At 49.0% G+C, this 13,847-nt stretch overlaps 1 protein-coding gene across 3 annotated transcripts in view; it reads right to left on the bottom strand.

Annotated features, from left to right (window-relative positions):
• Positions 1-13,847, bottom strand: part of ZC3H6 (zinc finger CCCH-type containing 6) — a 1,150,225-nt gene that overhangs the window by 808,548 nt on the left and 327,830 nt on the right. For all 3 annotated transcript variants that reach the window (XM_069607788.1, XM_069607786.1, XM_069607787.1), the window contains one exon: positions 7,063-7,185. In XM_069607788.1, coding sequence (XP_069463889.1) covers positions 7,063-7,185 — 123 coding nt within the window. The remainder of the gene's footprint in view (positions 1-7,062; positions 7,186-13,847) is intronic.

Raw genomic sequence — 13,847 nt, 5'->3', positions numbered from 1 at the left:
AGTGCTTCTTTCCCAAAGAGAAACAGAGATGTCTCCTGTGTGAATTCCAAATCAGAATATGCATATATGCATCCTGAAGATCCACCACGCTGAGCCAATCACCCAACTGCAAGGAGGACCGTATCTTGCTGGAAGTGATCATCTTGAATTTCTCTTGGGGTAGGAAAAGATTGAACTGGGAAAGGTCTAGGATGGTGCGCTGGCCAGCCTAATTGGGTTTGGGCACCGTAAACAGCCGGGCGTAGAAGCCCTTCCCTCGCTCCCCAAAGGGAACGGGTTCTACAGCTCTGAGGTCCAGAAGTTTCTGGACCTCAGCTTTGAGGGAGGGCGAGCCCGACAGCTGAAAAGGAGGGTTGAAGGGTGGGGTGCGGGTTGGGGTAAGCGGAAGCCCGCCCGAGCGACTGACAAGACCCATCCGTCTTCGGTGATGGTCTGCCACGCCTCCCAATGAGACGCAATGTGTCCTCCCACCGGGGTCACGTGCGAGCGCGGAGAACCCTCATTTTGTAGGTTTTTCGGTGGTGTTGCCACCTGAACCTGAGGAGGAGGCTGAGGAGCGAGAGAAAAACCGAGACCGTTGTTACCTCTGGCAGTTATTCCCCGAAGGGGTATCCACTCTGCGAGATTTGCGGTCTAGGAAGCCCCTAAAGCCAGAGGAGGGCCGACTTTGCGACAACGGTCTCTGGGTTTTGAAAGGGGTCTTAACAAGGACCGACAAGGACTTAGCTGTCTGAGTGCTATCCTTCGTCTTGGTCAGCTCTACATATGTTGAAGAATGAAAGAGCTCCTTACCATCGAACGGAAAGTTCAACACCTTGTCCTGCACTTCTTTTGAGAATATGGCTGCATGCAGCCACGCCTGTCGTGACGTATCAACCCCCAGCATGATGCCCCGAGCCGAGGTGTCTACGTGATGAGCCGCAGCCTCCACGAGATCCTGGGCCAAGGACCTGGAGTCAGATAATCCCGCTTTAAAGTCTTCCAGCGTCTCGACCGGGATGAGCTCCTCAAACTCCGACAGACCTTTCCACATCCGCATATTAGCCCCCGCTAACACCAGTTCGGCATTGGCCTGCCTGAGCTGCAAGGCCCAGTTGGCGAAAATCTTTCTCCCAAGGGAGTCGAGGAGCTTATCCTCCTTTCCCAGAACCTGAGGAGCCGTTGTGGAAGAGGATGCTGCAGGCCTGGACTGCAAAGTGGCCGCAGCCACCACTGTGGAGGAGTGGGGGCAGACAAGACGACAGGGCCACCTCTTCTGAAGAATGCAGCCTATATCGCACGTCAATTTTCTTATTGACGAAAAGTCCAGAGTGTGGGTTTTCCCAGACCGTGCAGACCTCGGCCAGAACGTCCTTCTGCAAGAATAGGCCGGTACGCTCCAAAGGAGACAGGGTGAACGCCCCAGAAAGCACGCCCTCCTGCGGAGTGGGTGCCTCGGGCACCAGAACATCCAAGAAGCACATAATATCCAGTACCAGGTCATGAAAAGCTCTAATAGAGCGGGGAAGGTCCTTCTTGTCCTGATCGCCTTGCGCGTCACCCGACAGGTCAGGATCCTGCTGAACCGTGCCGGACGCTGCCTTGTCCACGGGGGGACAATGGGGGCAAAGGCGGAAGAGTCGGGGAAGGCACCGTAGGCAAGGGAGGCGCGGGCGGAACCACCGGAGGAACAGGTGGGGCCGGAGGCGCGGGCGGACATATCTCCCTAAAAAGCCCTTTGAAATATTCCCTCAGGGGGTCGGTACGCATAAGCGTCTGAAATTTGCCGAAAAAGGCATCCTCAGGGGACTGTTTTGGAACCAGAGGAGGCCTCTCATGAGGGGGACACTTCCAGGAACGTAACGGGGAAGGGTGCCACACCGGTCCCTCCAACGACATATCCACATAAATAAAAGGTGCCGACCCCGCAGGCAACAAAACATTGTGCGGAAGGGGCATCCGAGCGTTCCAATCAAACTGGCCGATAAGGATGTGCACAAGGAACCCTATGTTCACCCAGGGAACCAAGCCCTACACCTGAAGACGATGGCGTAGTTGTAGGGGTAGCACCCAAAATGGCCGCCGCGGTCGTGCCGGGAACGGGCGCCATTTTGTCATCACCTGAGGGGAACTGCGGCACGTGAGGAAGTGAGGCAGGGGTCCCCGCCGATGGATCAGGGGTCTTAACTTTAGCCTTAACATAAGGAACCTCGGCTGAGCCGGTACTATATGGCCTGGAATGTTTCTGCGACATACCAATCGCCAAATTAGCCTTCCCAGGAAGGACCTTGGCACTGCCGGTAAAAGAAGAACTTTCCTTCTTTGCCCCCTCAACAGACCTGGCGTCGCCACAAGAGCGGGAACGGTGAGAAACAACCTTCACCGAAAAGGCCTTGCCAGGCCTCTCAGAAATGTTGTTAACTTTAGCCTCTGTGCGAGGGACCTCGGACCCAGGTCTGGTAACAGCCTTACTGGCGCAGGCCTCAAATATCCGTTCGGTAACACCAAGCCCCGCCGAGGCCTCGGGGTGAACCCCGGTCTTATTATTGAGGGAAGCCAACAGAGGGGGCCTCAGAGCAAGCACCGGTACCACACGACTCAGTAGAACTGGGTCTACAAGCAGCCCCCACAGGAGGGGCCTCGGAATGTACTCTGGTATCCACAGGCCCCTTACGGAGACCCTCGGAGAAAACTCTGGTATAATTATTAGGCCCAATGGCCACCTCAGGGCGAACCCCGGTGTCAGAGCGATCAAAGCCCCTGCCGGCCCGGGAGGAACCCGGAAAGGTCTCTCCTGGCAGGGGTGCTCTGGAAAGTAAAGAATTTACCGGGCGTCTCTTCTTTTCGTCGATGAACGCTTGAAAATGCGAAGGAGGAGTTTGTCGGAACACCTCCTCCCACCGCTCCAACCGACACTGAAGAGCCCTGACCAAAAGGGAATCACAGTAAAAACAGGAGCCCCAACGGTGATCCAGACCCAAATAGTCTAAACAAAGATGATGGGGATTCGCCCTCGCAAAGCGTCGATGACACGATGAACAATCTGGAAAGTCTAGTTTGAACGACATGGACAGACTAGTACACGATCGCTAGCGAGAACCAGAGAGGAAAAAAGGAAGAAAATCTTCCGCGGATGCAAGTGCGTCTAGTCCGGAACGAGCGGAGAAAGGGACTGATGGGCGATGCAGAGCCAAGGTGGGTGGGGTTACGGCTGCGTGCCAGGCCCCGCGCAAGAAAGAGAGGAAGGACACATTTTTGCAAAATTTTTAATGCTTTTTACAAAGTGCTCCGGTCCCGTCCCACAGGACGGAGAGATGTCCCATAAGCATGGAGCAAAGGGGACGGGACGTAGGAGTATCCCCCATCTCGTGAGACTTGCTGCCACTACAGCCATCAGCTTGGTGAAAACCCTCAGGGCAAAGGTCAGCCCGAGTGGAACTCGAAACTGATAGTGAGAACTGCCAATCGCGAACCTCAGGTACTCCCTGTGCTTGAGATGGATTGGCACATGAAAGTAAGCATCCTGAGGGTCCAATGATACCAACCAGTCTTGGAGTTGGAGAGCCTGAAGGATCTGAGAAAGGGTTACCATCTTGAACTTGTCCTTCCTGAGGTCTCAAGATAGGTCTCAATCCTCCATCCTTCTTTGGGATGAGAAAGTATGGTGAATACCAACCCTTGCTCCTCTAAGCTACAGGTACAAGTTCTATTGCACCTTTCTCTAGCATGGTTAAGATTTCCTGCAACAGGAGCGGATCTGGAATTTTGACAGTTGTATCCTGGTGGATGGTTCTGAGGCCTTTTCTGAAAAGTAAAGCAGTAACCTTGAACCACTGTTTCCAGTGCCCAAGCATCTGACGTAATGCCCCGCCATTCGTTCAGATGCTTAGAGATCCTGCCTACCACCGGGGTCTTGTGGGTCAAGGCCTCAGAGTGGCTTAGAGGCAGCTGCAGCAGAGGCTGAGGGGACAGTTGCAGCTGCTGGGGCTGATCTAGTACCCTTTCCTCGTCCACCCAGAGGAAGTTTTCTTTGTCCTCTTTGACTAGCCTGTCCTATTCCTCTTCCAAATGAGGAATAAAAACGAAAAGGACTCCCCCTCCAGGAAGATGAGCCTGAGTAGGAGTGTTGCTGAGGTTGACGTTTGGAGGCGCTAAGTGACTTAGCCGTCGCCTCAGAGGTCTGCAGCTTCTCTAAACTTCATCCACCTTGCTGCCGAACAACCTCAAGCCATCAAATGGCATATTGAGAAGTCTGGCGTGCACATCCGGTGCAAAGCCCGACTTTCTCAGCCATGCAAACCTGCGTAGCACTGTGCTAGAAGCCATGGACCTGCTGATGCTGTCAGCAGTGTCCAGTCCTGATTGGAGGCATTCCCCCATAGCCTCCTTTCCATCTTTAACAATCGCAAGGAAGCCGTTGCGTTCCTCGCCCTCAGGAATGCGTTCAGCTGCCGCACTAATACAATCCCACAGGGTGTATGTGAACCTTGCAAGGGTGCAAGTCACATTTGTCGACTTTAAAGCCATACTGCTCGAAGAAAAAAATCTTGCGAGACCAGGCACCAATTCTCTTACCGTCCCTATCTGGGGGAATAGAGGGGTATGCAGATTGTCTAGTGGATGTAGCTGCATGGACTACTAAGCTTTCAGGTGTAGGATGCTTAGTTAAATAGTCAGGGTCAGAGGAAGAGGGTCTATATTTCCTAGCAAAATTTTTGTTTACCGCCGGTCCAGATTCTGGGGTTTCCCATGTGGCCATAACCTTCCACCGAAGTGCTGTTTGAAAAGGAAGAACAGGATCCTTTTGAGGACCTTGACTGAGAATATCCATCATGTCATCTTGTTCGTAGGTGGGTGAATTTCTGTTCCACCTCATGAACTCCACCACCCTATTCATAATATTTCTATATGCTGAGTCAGCGTGATCAGCTGGGTCAGGTTTGTTGAATTCCAATTCAGGTGACGTGTCTATACCACTATCTGTTTGGAGACAGTCATACAGGTCAGACATCTTGGACTGAGGGTTAATTAGTTCCTCAGGGGCATTCTCTGTACCATATCTCACCCCAAAAGGGGAAGTCTCCTCCTCCAAGGATTGTTCCTCCTCAAAAATAGAGGCCATAGACTTGGAAAAAGTCTTTCCTTGGGACAGGGTGAAAAATGTTACCCTGGTTTGTCAAGGCATCCACCTTGGTTTTGCCAAAGGCGCTGATAATGGTGCCGGAATCAATGTTGTCAACGCTGGCTTCGATAAGGTCGAAGGAGCTTTAGATTCAAGCACCGTCAAGGAAGGTGTCGACAGAGCCTTCGACACTGGTTTCAAATAAGTCTTCGATAGAAGCGTAGAGGAAACCTTTGACACAGGTTTCGATGACCGTTTAGGACCTGACGCCATTTTGTCTGTCGCCTTCAGTTTATGCACGGATAGGCCTGTCTTGCTTTTTTTATGATGTATCGGAGAGGTTTCTCTCAACGACACCCTCAGCGACTTCTCACCAGATTTAGAGCGTCTAGTCACTGACCTTCCTCTGTCATCTTTAGAATGAGCTGAAGCATGGTCTTCACGCGATTTCTTCAAGGGGGTCTGGCCACATTCTGGAAGATTTGCATCATTGAGGCTCTAAAAGACTCCCATTTTCTAGGGGAATCATGTTTTGATGGACAAGTGATAACCCCTGTATCAGAAGATGAAGAAAAAAAAGGAGATCAGTGACACCTCTTCTTTGCCTTCTTCGAGGAAGACGAAGAAGATTTTCTAGACCGACTCCTCGACCTAGGCTTCGACTTACGGCGAGACTCTTCCATAGATTCCGTGGAGCCTTTATTTTTCTTCGAAGTGGCCTTTGAAAATTCCTTCCCCACTGCCAATTTACCTCGTCGTTCCTCGAGAGCTTTACCCGTCATAGCCTGACAGGAACCGCAGTCGTCAACTCGATGGACAGGTCCCAGGCACCAGAGGTAAACTCGATGGGGATCAGTTATGGACATTTTCTTTCTGGCACTTGTTAAAGCCAGTTTTAGGGGCTTTAAAAAGGGTTAGATGATGAACACAGCTCGAAAGACTGAAGCACCGTTTTTATACACACGAAGCAAAAGCTTTCGGAAAAACAGAACTGATGCCAACGGGCGCGGCTCGAGCTATTTATACTATGGATGACGTTGATGCTCTACGGCAGCCCCCAAGGGACATTGTCGCCTCGATATCGAGCACAGCGCCCTCTGGTGTGGCACATTTCTTTCTGATGCAGCAAAGATGACGATACAAATATCTAAGATGAGGAATATGTGGGAGGACACAATTCATTCGAAATTGCTATCTGTCCTAACTTCTGCAGAAGTTGCTGGTAATTTTCCGGTAATTTATGGGCAGTGGCAATCTGCCGCAAACCCAAGTAGTTTTCTGCCTGAAAAGCATGGTATCCAGTGATAAAGTCGGCTGGGAAAAGGTCGCCAGAGGGAGAGATTTCCCCAAATGTGCACTCAGAAATTCAAGCCCTTTCCCAAATATTCTAGGACGGGACTATATAATAGGAAATGATACCCGTCCTAGAATATGTGGGGGAAGGCTTTTAGTGGGGCACAAAGAAGTTGCCTACCAGGTGACATTATCACATGTAACCAAAAACATTAGAAGCATGTGCCGCACAGTGTAGGAGACAGACATGAATTCAGTGTTGTGCACAGAGCATTCATTCTGATCTCATTTCAGAAGAAATACAATGACTATACTTCAGAGTAGCCAAGTGGCACCCATACGCACAAAATGTGGTTAAGAATCTGTAGATGGTCTCTAGAGGCAGAGTCTAATGCCTCTCCACCACACTTGTCAGGGTAAAATGGTACTAAATTAGGTGTAAAGGGAATAAGTTGAAATGTTTAAAACATTGCTATGATATAATGTGATAGAATTCAAATCCAAGTATTAAAAGTGTGTGAATCCATGAAGATCAAATGCCTGAGAAGAACACTGTACAATGGGACAGCATCCAAAAGTTTCTACAAGAAAGTATTAAGGATTTCCTGAACACAGAACTCCAGCATTAAAGCAGAGGTGACAACAAGAAGGAAAAGTTAACATGGTACCTGAGTAAAGGTAGGTTCATAATCCCTGTAGAGTGAAATTGCTTTTTTATGCGATCTTTCGGAATGGTCAGCATCTGAGTCAAAACTGTAGTCTGAACTGTCGCCACTTGAAGGAGAATTATGCTGAAAAAGAAACAAACATTTTCATGGCACATATTTTTTAGAACTTCAAAAAGTGAAAGAATTGGCAATGAAAGGCATACCCTAATTACAGCTTGAATATGGTATGCCTTATTAAGGGTTGATTACTTATCAGTCTTTTAAAACTTTTTTTATTGGTTTTTGAAACAAATAACATACAAACATGTAACTAACATTAATGATACATCATGTAATGCATCTACTCAACTCCCACAACACCCCCTCCCCTGCCTCCCAGCCTGTTCCCCTCATGTCTACCAGTGTTATAGATTACACTGCTTGAACTAACATACACTCGGTCCGCCCGTTAGCAGTATTGCGTGTGTCTGTGTTTGCGTATCATCCTGTGCAGAGGGCAACAGTTCTTGTATCATATGCGTCGAAGCCAAAACATTTGTTTTCTGCTCCTCTTGACCATGCCAAGATGCTTCTCGCCAGACCACTGTTTCTGCCAGCGACCATTTCTGGAGGTCTCTCAAGCACACATTAGTGACTGGGCATTTACGCGCCTTCCCCCCTATTGCAATCCTGCGTTTCGCCAATATGTACGCTAAGTCTCTCAGTTTACTAACATGTCTCGTCTGGAAAGATACCCAGCAGACATGCCTTGGAGGAGCTCGAATCTGCCGATGGGCCAATCCTGGCTAGGGTCTGGTCCATGCTTTCCTAAAATAGACTATGTCTGGACAGGCCAAAAACATGTGCGTCAGGTCTGTGTTGATCAGGCCAAACGTCAGGGCACACTTGTCCTGCCGCGTAACTAAATTTTGATATCTTCTCCGGAGTTAAGTAAGCTCTGTGAGTTACATATAATTGAATCAACTGTAGTTTCGCGTTTCTGGACACTTTCCAGTGATACCTCAAGGTCCTACTCCAAGCGTCATCCGACAGATGCGCTTTCAAATCAACCTCCCAGCTTTGCTCAAGTTTTATTAAATGACTATCTGGCTTTGCCGTCAGAATCTCAGATAATCTAGATACTGCATGCCCCCCTTCCGAGATATCATAGAATGTTTCTATTGTCTCGTCTTCCATTCACTCTCCCTCTGTGCCCACCTATTTCGATTTCAGTGTATGAAGAAGTCAGGCGTGGGTTATATGTTGCCCTATCCCAACTCTTGATTCCGCACCGACCTCACTAAAGGTCTTCGGCCGCCTTTCCTTCAGTACATCGCCCACTGTCGCCACTCATCTAGGTTACCAACATTTCCTGATATTTAATCTGCCTATCATCTCTTAAGTGTCACCAATGAGACTTGGGGTGAGTAGGGTGCATCCTTGCCCAGAAATCAGCAAGCCCTGTGCCACAGTGTCACACCTAACTTCAGCAACAGTGGAGGCTTGGGGTACTGCGGCACCTTGGTCCATACCATCTTTTTCAGGAAGAAAGCGGCGTATACTGGTTGCAGTAACCCTAGATCTTGGGTCTGTTCATCCAATGCCAATGAGTGACAAACTGCAGCTGGCATGCCACAACATACCACTCAAAATCCGGCACTTAAATCCCACCTTGGTCATATGGTCTCTGCAATTTCTCCAGTGATAACCTACACCTCGAATTATGCCATAAAAAACTCCTACACCTAGGTGGTGTTAAGCGTCTCAAAAAAGGCTCCGAGTATATTATAGGGGACATTGGTGAAATAATGAAGCAACCTAGGAAGCACCACCATCTTCAACAGCGCTGCCCTTGCCGTCAACGATAGAGGCAGTTTAGCCCAAAATGTCATAGAACTGATCTGCTTATGTTCTACTTCAGAGTTGTAAAAGAGGTCAACTCCTAGTTTTCTAAACGTGCCTTCCTCCCATTTAATCAGCAGCACTGGTAATGCCCCACGGGGCTTTCCCCTATACCACGCTAGAGGGAATATGCTTGACTTCTGTGCGTTGTTCGTAAACCCAGAGAGCTCTGCATATCGTTCAAACACATCAAGTATGTCTCGCAGATTAATCTCTGGTTGTTGTAGATAAAGTAGCATATCGTCAGCATATAGGGAGATCAGATGTGTATCGTCCCGTACTGTGATGCCAGCCTCTCGAAATTCTGTCTCTAGGTATACCGCTAATGGTTCTAGGGCCAATATAAATAGCATAGGAGATATGGGGCAATCCTGTCTCGTGCCTTTGCCCAACTCTCATTGTTCAGATATTGTGTTGCTCGTCTTAACTCTAGCCCCCAGGTTACTGTATAGTAGCTTCACCCAGTGTCGGTCGGGCCCATACCGAAACCTTTCAGCACCGCTACTAACCATGGCCACCTGACCGAATCGAAAGCTTTAACAGCATCTAGCGAGCATACCGCCAAGAGCTGGGCGCTGTCTTGAGTATGATCAATGACGTGGTTCAACCGTCTCAGATTACATGAGATATTCCTGTTAGGGACATAACCTGACTGGTCGGAGTGTATGAGTTAATGGATTACTGGTTTCAACCTATTAGCCTTCAGGGCCATCAGTATCTTCCCGTCTTGGTTAAGCAGCGAGAGGGGTCTGTAGGAGCCACATTCGGTATCAGGTTTGTTAGGTTTCAGTAATGGGACTATGATTGACTCTCTTAATGAAAGCGGCAAAATGCCTTTATCTAGGGATTCCTTCAGCATTGCCAACAATGGGGACGTAACTTCTGCAATGAATTCTTAATAAAACTTGCTAGGTAGTCCGTCAGCTCCTGGAGCTTTCCCTGACGGCAGCCCTCTAATGGTGTGTTCCAACACCTCTTTCGTTATGGGGGCCTCGAGACTGTCTGCCGCCTCTGTGTCTAGCTTGGGGAGGTCTATCACCACTAAAGCCTCTTCTATCTCTGCCTGAGTGCCTGAAGCCTCCTCATATAGCAGCTTATAAAACTCACTGAAACATTTATGTCTTGTTGCGTCTCACAAATCACTCCATCCCTTGACTTTATTGCTCGAATAATAGCTTTTGTACAGCCAAGCTAGCAGGCGCCCTGGTTTATCTCCTTCTGCATGTTGCCGTTCTAAATGATTTCCTGTAGCTCAGTTTGCCTAATCTAGCCCAATGTCCTAAACAATCCTGCTGCAGGGCAACAACCTCACAAGCACTCTCGCCCATGAGAGCACTATGACCACTTATGGCTTCTAGCTTCCACTTTACGTAAATCATTTTCTATTGGGGAATGGACCCCGTTCGCCTTGGCAATTGCAGTCCCTCTGATCACTACCTTGAAGGCTTCCAAAAACGTGCCTGCTGACTCAACACTTCCTGTATTGTAAGTAAAATACTATTGCACCTCTTCCTTTAACTGTTCTCGGAATGATTTGTCTCTCTGGGACTCGCTCCTCAATCTCTACGTCAGGATACATGCTCTTGCGGGGGTCACTGCCACGTAACTGCCAGCGGGGCATTATCTGATAACACTCGTGCTTTATATTCTGCCTATCCAAATTCACCCAGGGTGTCTTCTCCTGTAAAAATATAGTCTAACCTAGTGTGCAGGTTCTGGGGAGCTACATAATGCGAGTATCCCCGGGCCTGCAGGTGCAGAGTCTGCCATATATCTGACAGCTTGAATGCTTGCAACAGTATGCGTAGGGCCTTGGCCGAAAGGGCCGGGTGCATGAATTTGTGGTCTGACCTGTCCAATATAGGGTTAAGCGTACAATTAAAGTCACCTCCCTATATCAATGTACCATCCATCCCTGTGTGGACTAATTAATGGATATAACGTGCAAAAGTAAGCCCCAGTCTCTTGGTTTGGTGCGTATGTGTTGATTATACAAAATTCCCTGTGTTCTACCCGCCCCGGCAGCACAAACATTCTGCCCTCTTTATCTTGTAAAGTCTCAAATACCTAGGGCCCCGAGATCAGATGGTAGCCAGGTAACCAGTGCAGTTTCAGTTTCAGCCAGGAGATCAGCAGGGGAGAGGAGGAGAGAAAGCAGAAGCGAAGAGGAAGGTATTGAGGTGCTTCCAAAACTGGAGATGGTTCTCAAGTTTCACAGAGGCAGGGAGGCTGTTCCAGAGGGAGGCCCCATCAGAAGAAAGATCTACCCCCAACTCGCTGCTTGGAGAGGCGACGGACCCTGAGGGAGTTCGAGGCGGATAAGCGAATAGCTCGAGAAGGAAGATATTTAGGAAGAGAGAGTTGAAGGTATTGAGGCCCCAACCCCCAGACGGCTTTGTGGACAATGCAGAGGGTTTTGAACTTAATCCTCGCCGCCACTGGGAGCCAGTGCAGAGATTTCAGTCCTGGAGGGATATGATCCCTGGGCTTGAGGCCAAGGACAAGTCTCGCTGTTTTGTATGAGTTGCAGAGGGTGGAGAATAGAGGCAGGCAGATTTAGAAAGAGGCTGTTGCAGTAGTCCAGCCTAGAGCGAACCAGAGCTCTGGAGACACTGAACTTCTAGGGGAAGGAGAGGAAAGGAAGAATATCTCAGAGGAGGTGCGGCTGGTAGTGTGACTTCTTAGAGACATCAGAAATGTGAGGAGAGAAGGAGAGTGTGGAGTCGAAGATGACCCTGAGATTTTTTGCCTCACAGTTGGGAGCAGGAAGAGGGCCAAGAGAGGCTGGCCAGAGAGTGACAGGAAAGGAGGGAGCAAGTGTGCCGAGGAGGAGAATCTCAGTCTTACTGGCATTAAGGCAGAGATCATTTGTGGCACACCACTCCTGGATAGCAGACAGTCAGAGATGAGAGAGAGAAGAGGTGGCGGAAGGGAGGCTGAAAATGAGTTGAGTGTCATCCGCATAGCACTGAAAGTTGGGGCAGAGAGTGGCAATGCGGTGGGCAAGAAGTGCCAGGTATTGGTTGAACAGCCAGGGAGAGAGGTTAGACCCTGGGGAACGCTATCCCTCACACATTACCAATTGCACCGTAGGTTGCGCAGAGCGGACCATGGCGAGCACTGTTCACACAAGACTTGTTCCCTCCCTGGTGGGCTGTGCTCGCAATCGTGGGGCAGACCACATAACATTCTGTTGTCTTTGTTGTGCGCTATCCTTCACACGCTACTCCGTTCCATCGTTCTGTAGACTGCCAGGGTGGACCACAATGAGCACCGTCCGTGCTATGCTTCTCACTGCCTTGGGCCGCGCTCGTTTCTATGGGCTGGAGCGCTGCAAAACTGCAATACTGTTAACGTGCGTTTTTAAACTCAGTCGTTGCTGCAGGGACGGACCCCAGTGGGAGCCGTTCGCCAGTGTATCTTTTCTTCCACGTGTTCTTTCTAACTTTCTGTTGCAGCCGCATCGATCACACTCCGTCCCCAGGAGGCCTGTAACTCAAGGCCCCTTGTTGTTACAGCTCACTGTAGTTACACCAGTGTTTCCTACTGGGGTGGGCACCCGTGCAGGTGTCTCACTCACGGATGCAATTATAAATTCATCCACCACAGAGCGGGTCACTTAGCTTGGAGGCTCTCATTCTGCCTTGGCCCCGGCCAGGTCAAGTAAAGTGAGGCTTCCAACTTGCCCGGAGCACCCAGCACAGGATACCGCGACCTCCGGTGACTCGCTGACGTGTTGCTCTGCTGCGATCATTTCGTCAGCCTTGTCCTTTGTTAAGCCGCATCCTTTTGATTCTCTCATTCTTTACCGGGCCACCGACTTTCCGCAGCTCAAAGACCTTCCATCTTTCCACACACTGCTCGGACGAATGACTGCACGGCCCCTTCACTTGCACAGGCTTCAGGTTATGTGCACAAACGCACCTTACAGCTAAGATTTAAACTCAGGATCATGTCGGATCCGCAGGAGTCTCCCAGAGACACGTCTTACTGCATGGCTCTTTAGCCACACCCCTATCAGTCATCTTTACTACAAAAATCCAGCATTTACTTGAAAAAGTCTTTACTCAATGATAGCGTTTACAATCAGGCCCCTAGGCATGCATATATATGAAAGCAAAAAAAAAATATTGCTGCTTCCCCATCATTGACTTGGATGAAGTAAAACTAGTGAATTTCGAACTTCAAATTAAGCGCACAATATAAGAAGCACTAATGGTTGAAGAGACTTGTTGGAGTCTGGGCTAAAAATTAAGGGCTGCAGCAATTACGGTGTGAACTCTAGGAAGGAACATTGACTTCAAATCCTAGTTTTCTGTTGCAGGGATCTTCATTTAAGTCACACACTAAGCACTGCCACCTACGTGAATGATCCGGAGACTCAAATAACAAAAAGGGAAACTTTTTTTTTTAAAGGAAATCACTTTTTTCCCCACACACAATCTCCAAAATGCACACCAGTACTATTTTATAAACATGCACTGCCCTTGCCCTGACGGAAAAAGCAAATTCTGAAACAGGTGAGCTGTAATGATAGAATAAAAAACATAATTGTCACTACAGAGGTTCCAATCCAGGTTGGTTGATCTTCCAATGATGAACCACAGGGACCTAGACAGTTCATTTTCTTGTAAAATTTAGAGTGATACCATCAATACATTTTCAGGATACCCTTTTTCCTGGACTCTGGGATGAAGAGCAATTTGATCAAGAATTTAAAGACAAATGGTGAGGAACTATGGATATTTTCTCCATTAAAAACGCTCGGTGAATCTTCATAAACTGAAAGGAATGGCAGGTGGTTGGACAAGAGTTTGGAGGAGGTGTGCTGGCATGTGAGGTGAGCGTGTGTGGCCTAACCCACAGGCCCTGCGTAGAGAACGAAAACAAAGGAGACCCAGGAC

The sequence above is a fragment of the Ambystoma mexicanum genome, chromosome 4q (genome assembly GCF_040938575.1).
Source record: "Ambystoma mexicanum isolate Mex_15411 chromosome 4q, UKY_AmexF1_1, whole genome shotgun sequence".
Taxonomy (NCBI): Eukaryota; Metazoa; Chordata; class Amphibia; order Caudata; family Ambystomatidae; genus Ambystoma; species Ambystoma mexicanum.
Note: the sequence above shows the minus strand (reverse complement) of the source record. Positions and strands in the feature narration are given on the sequence as shown.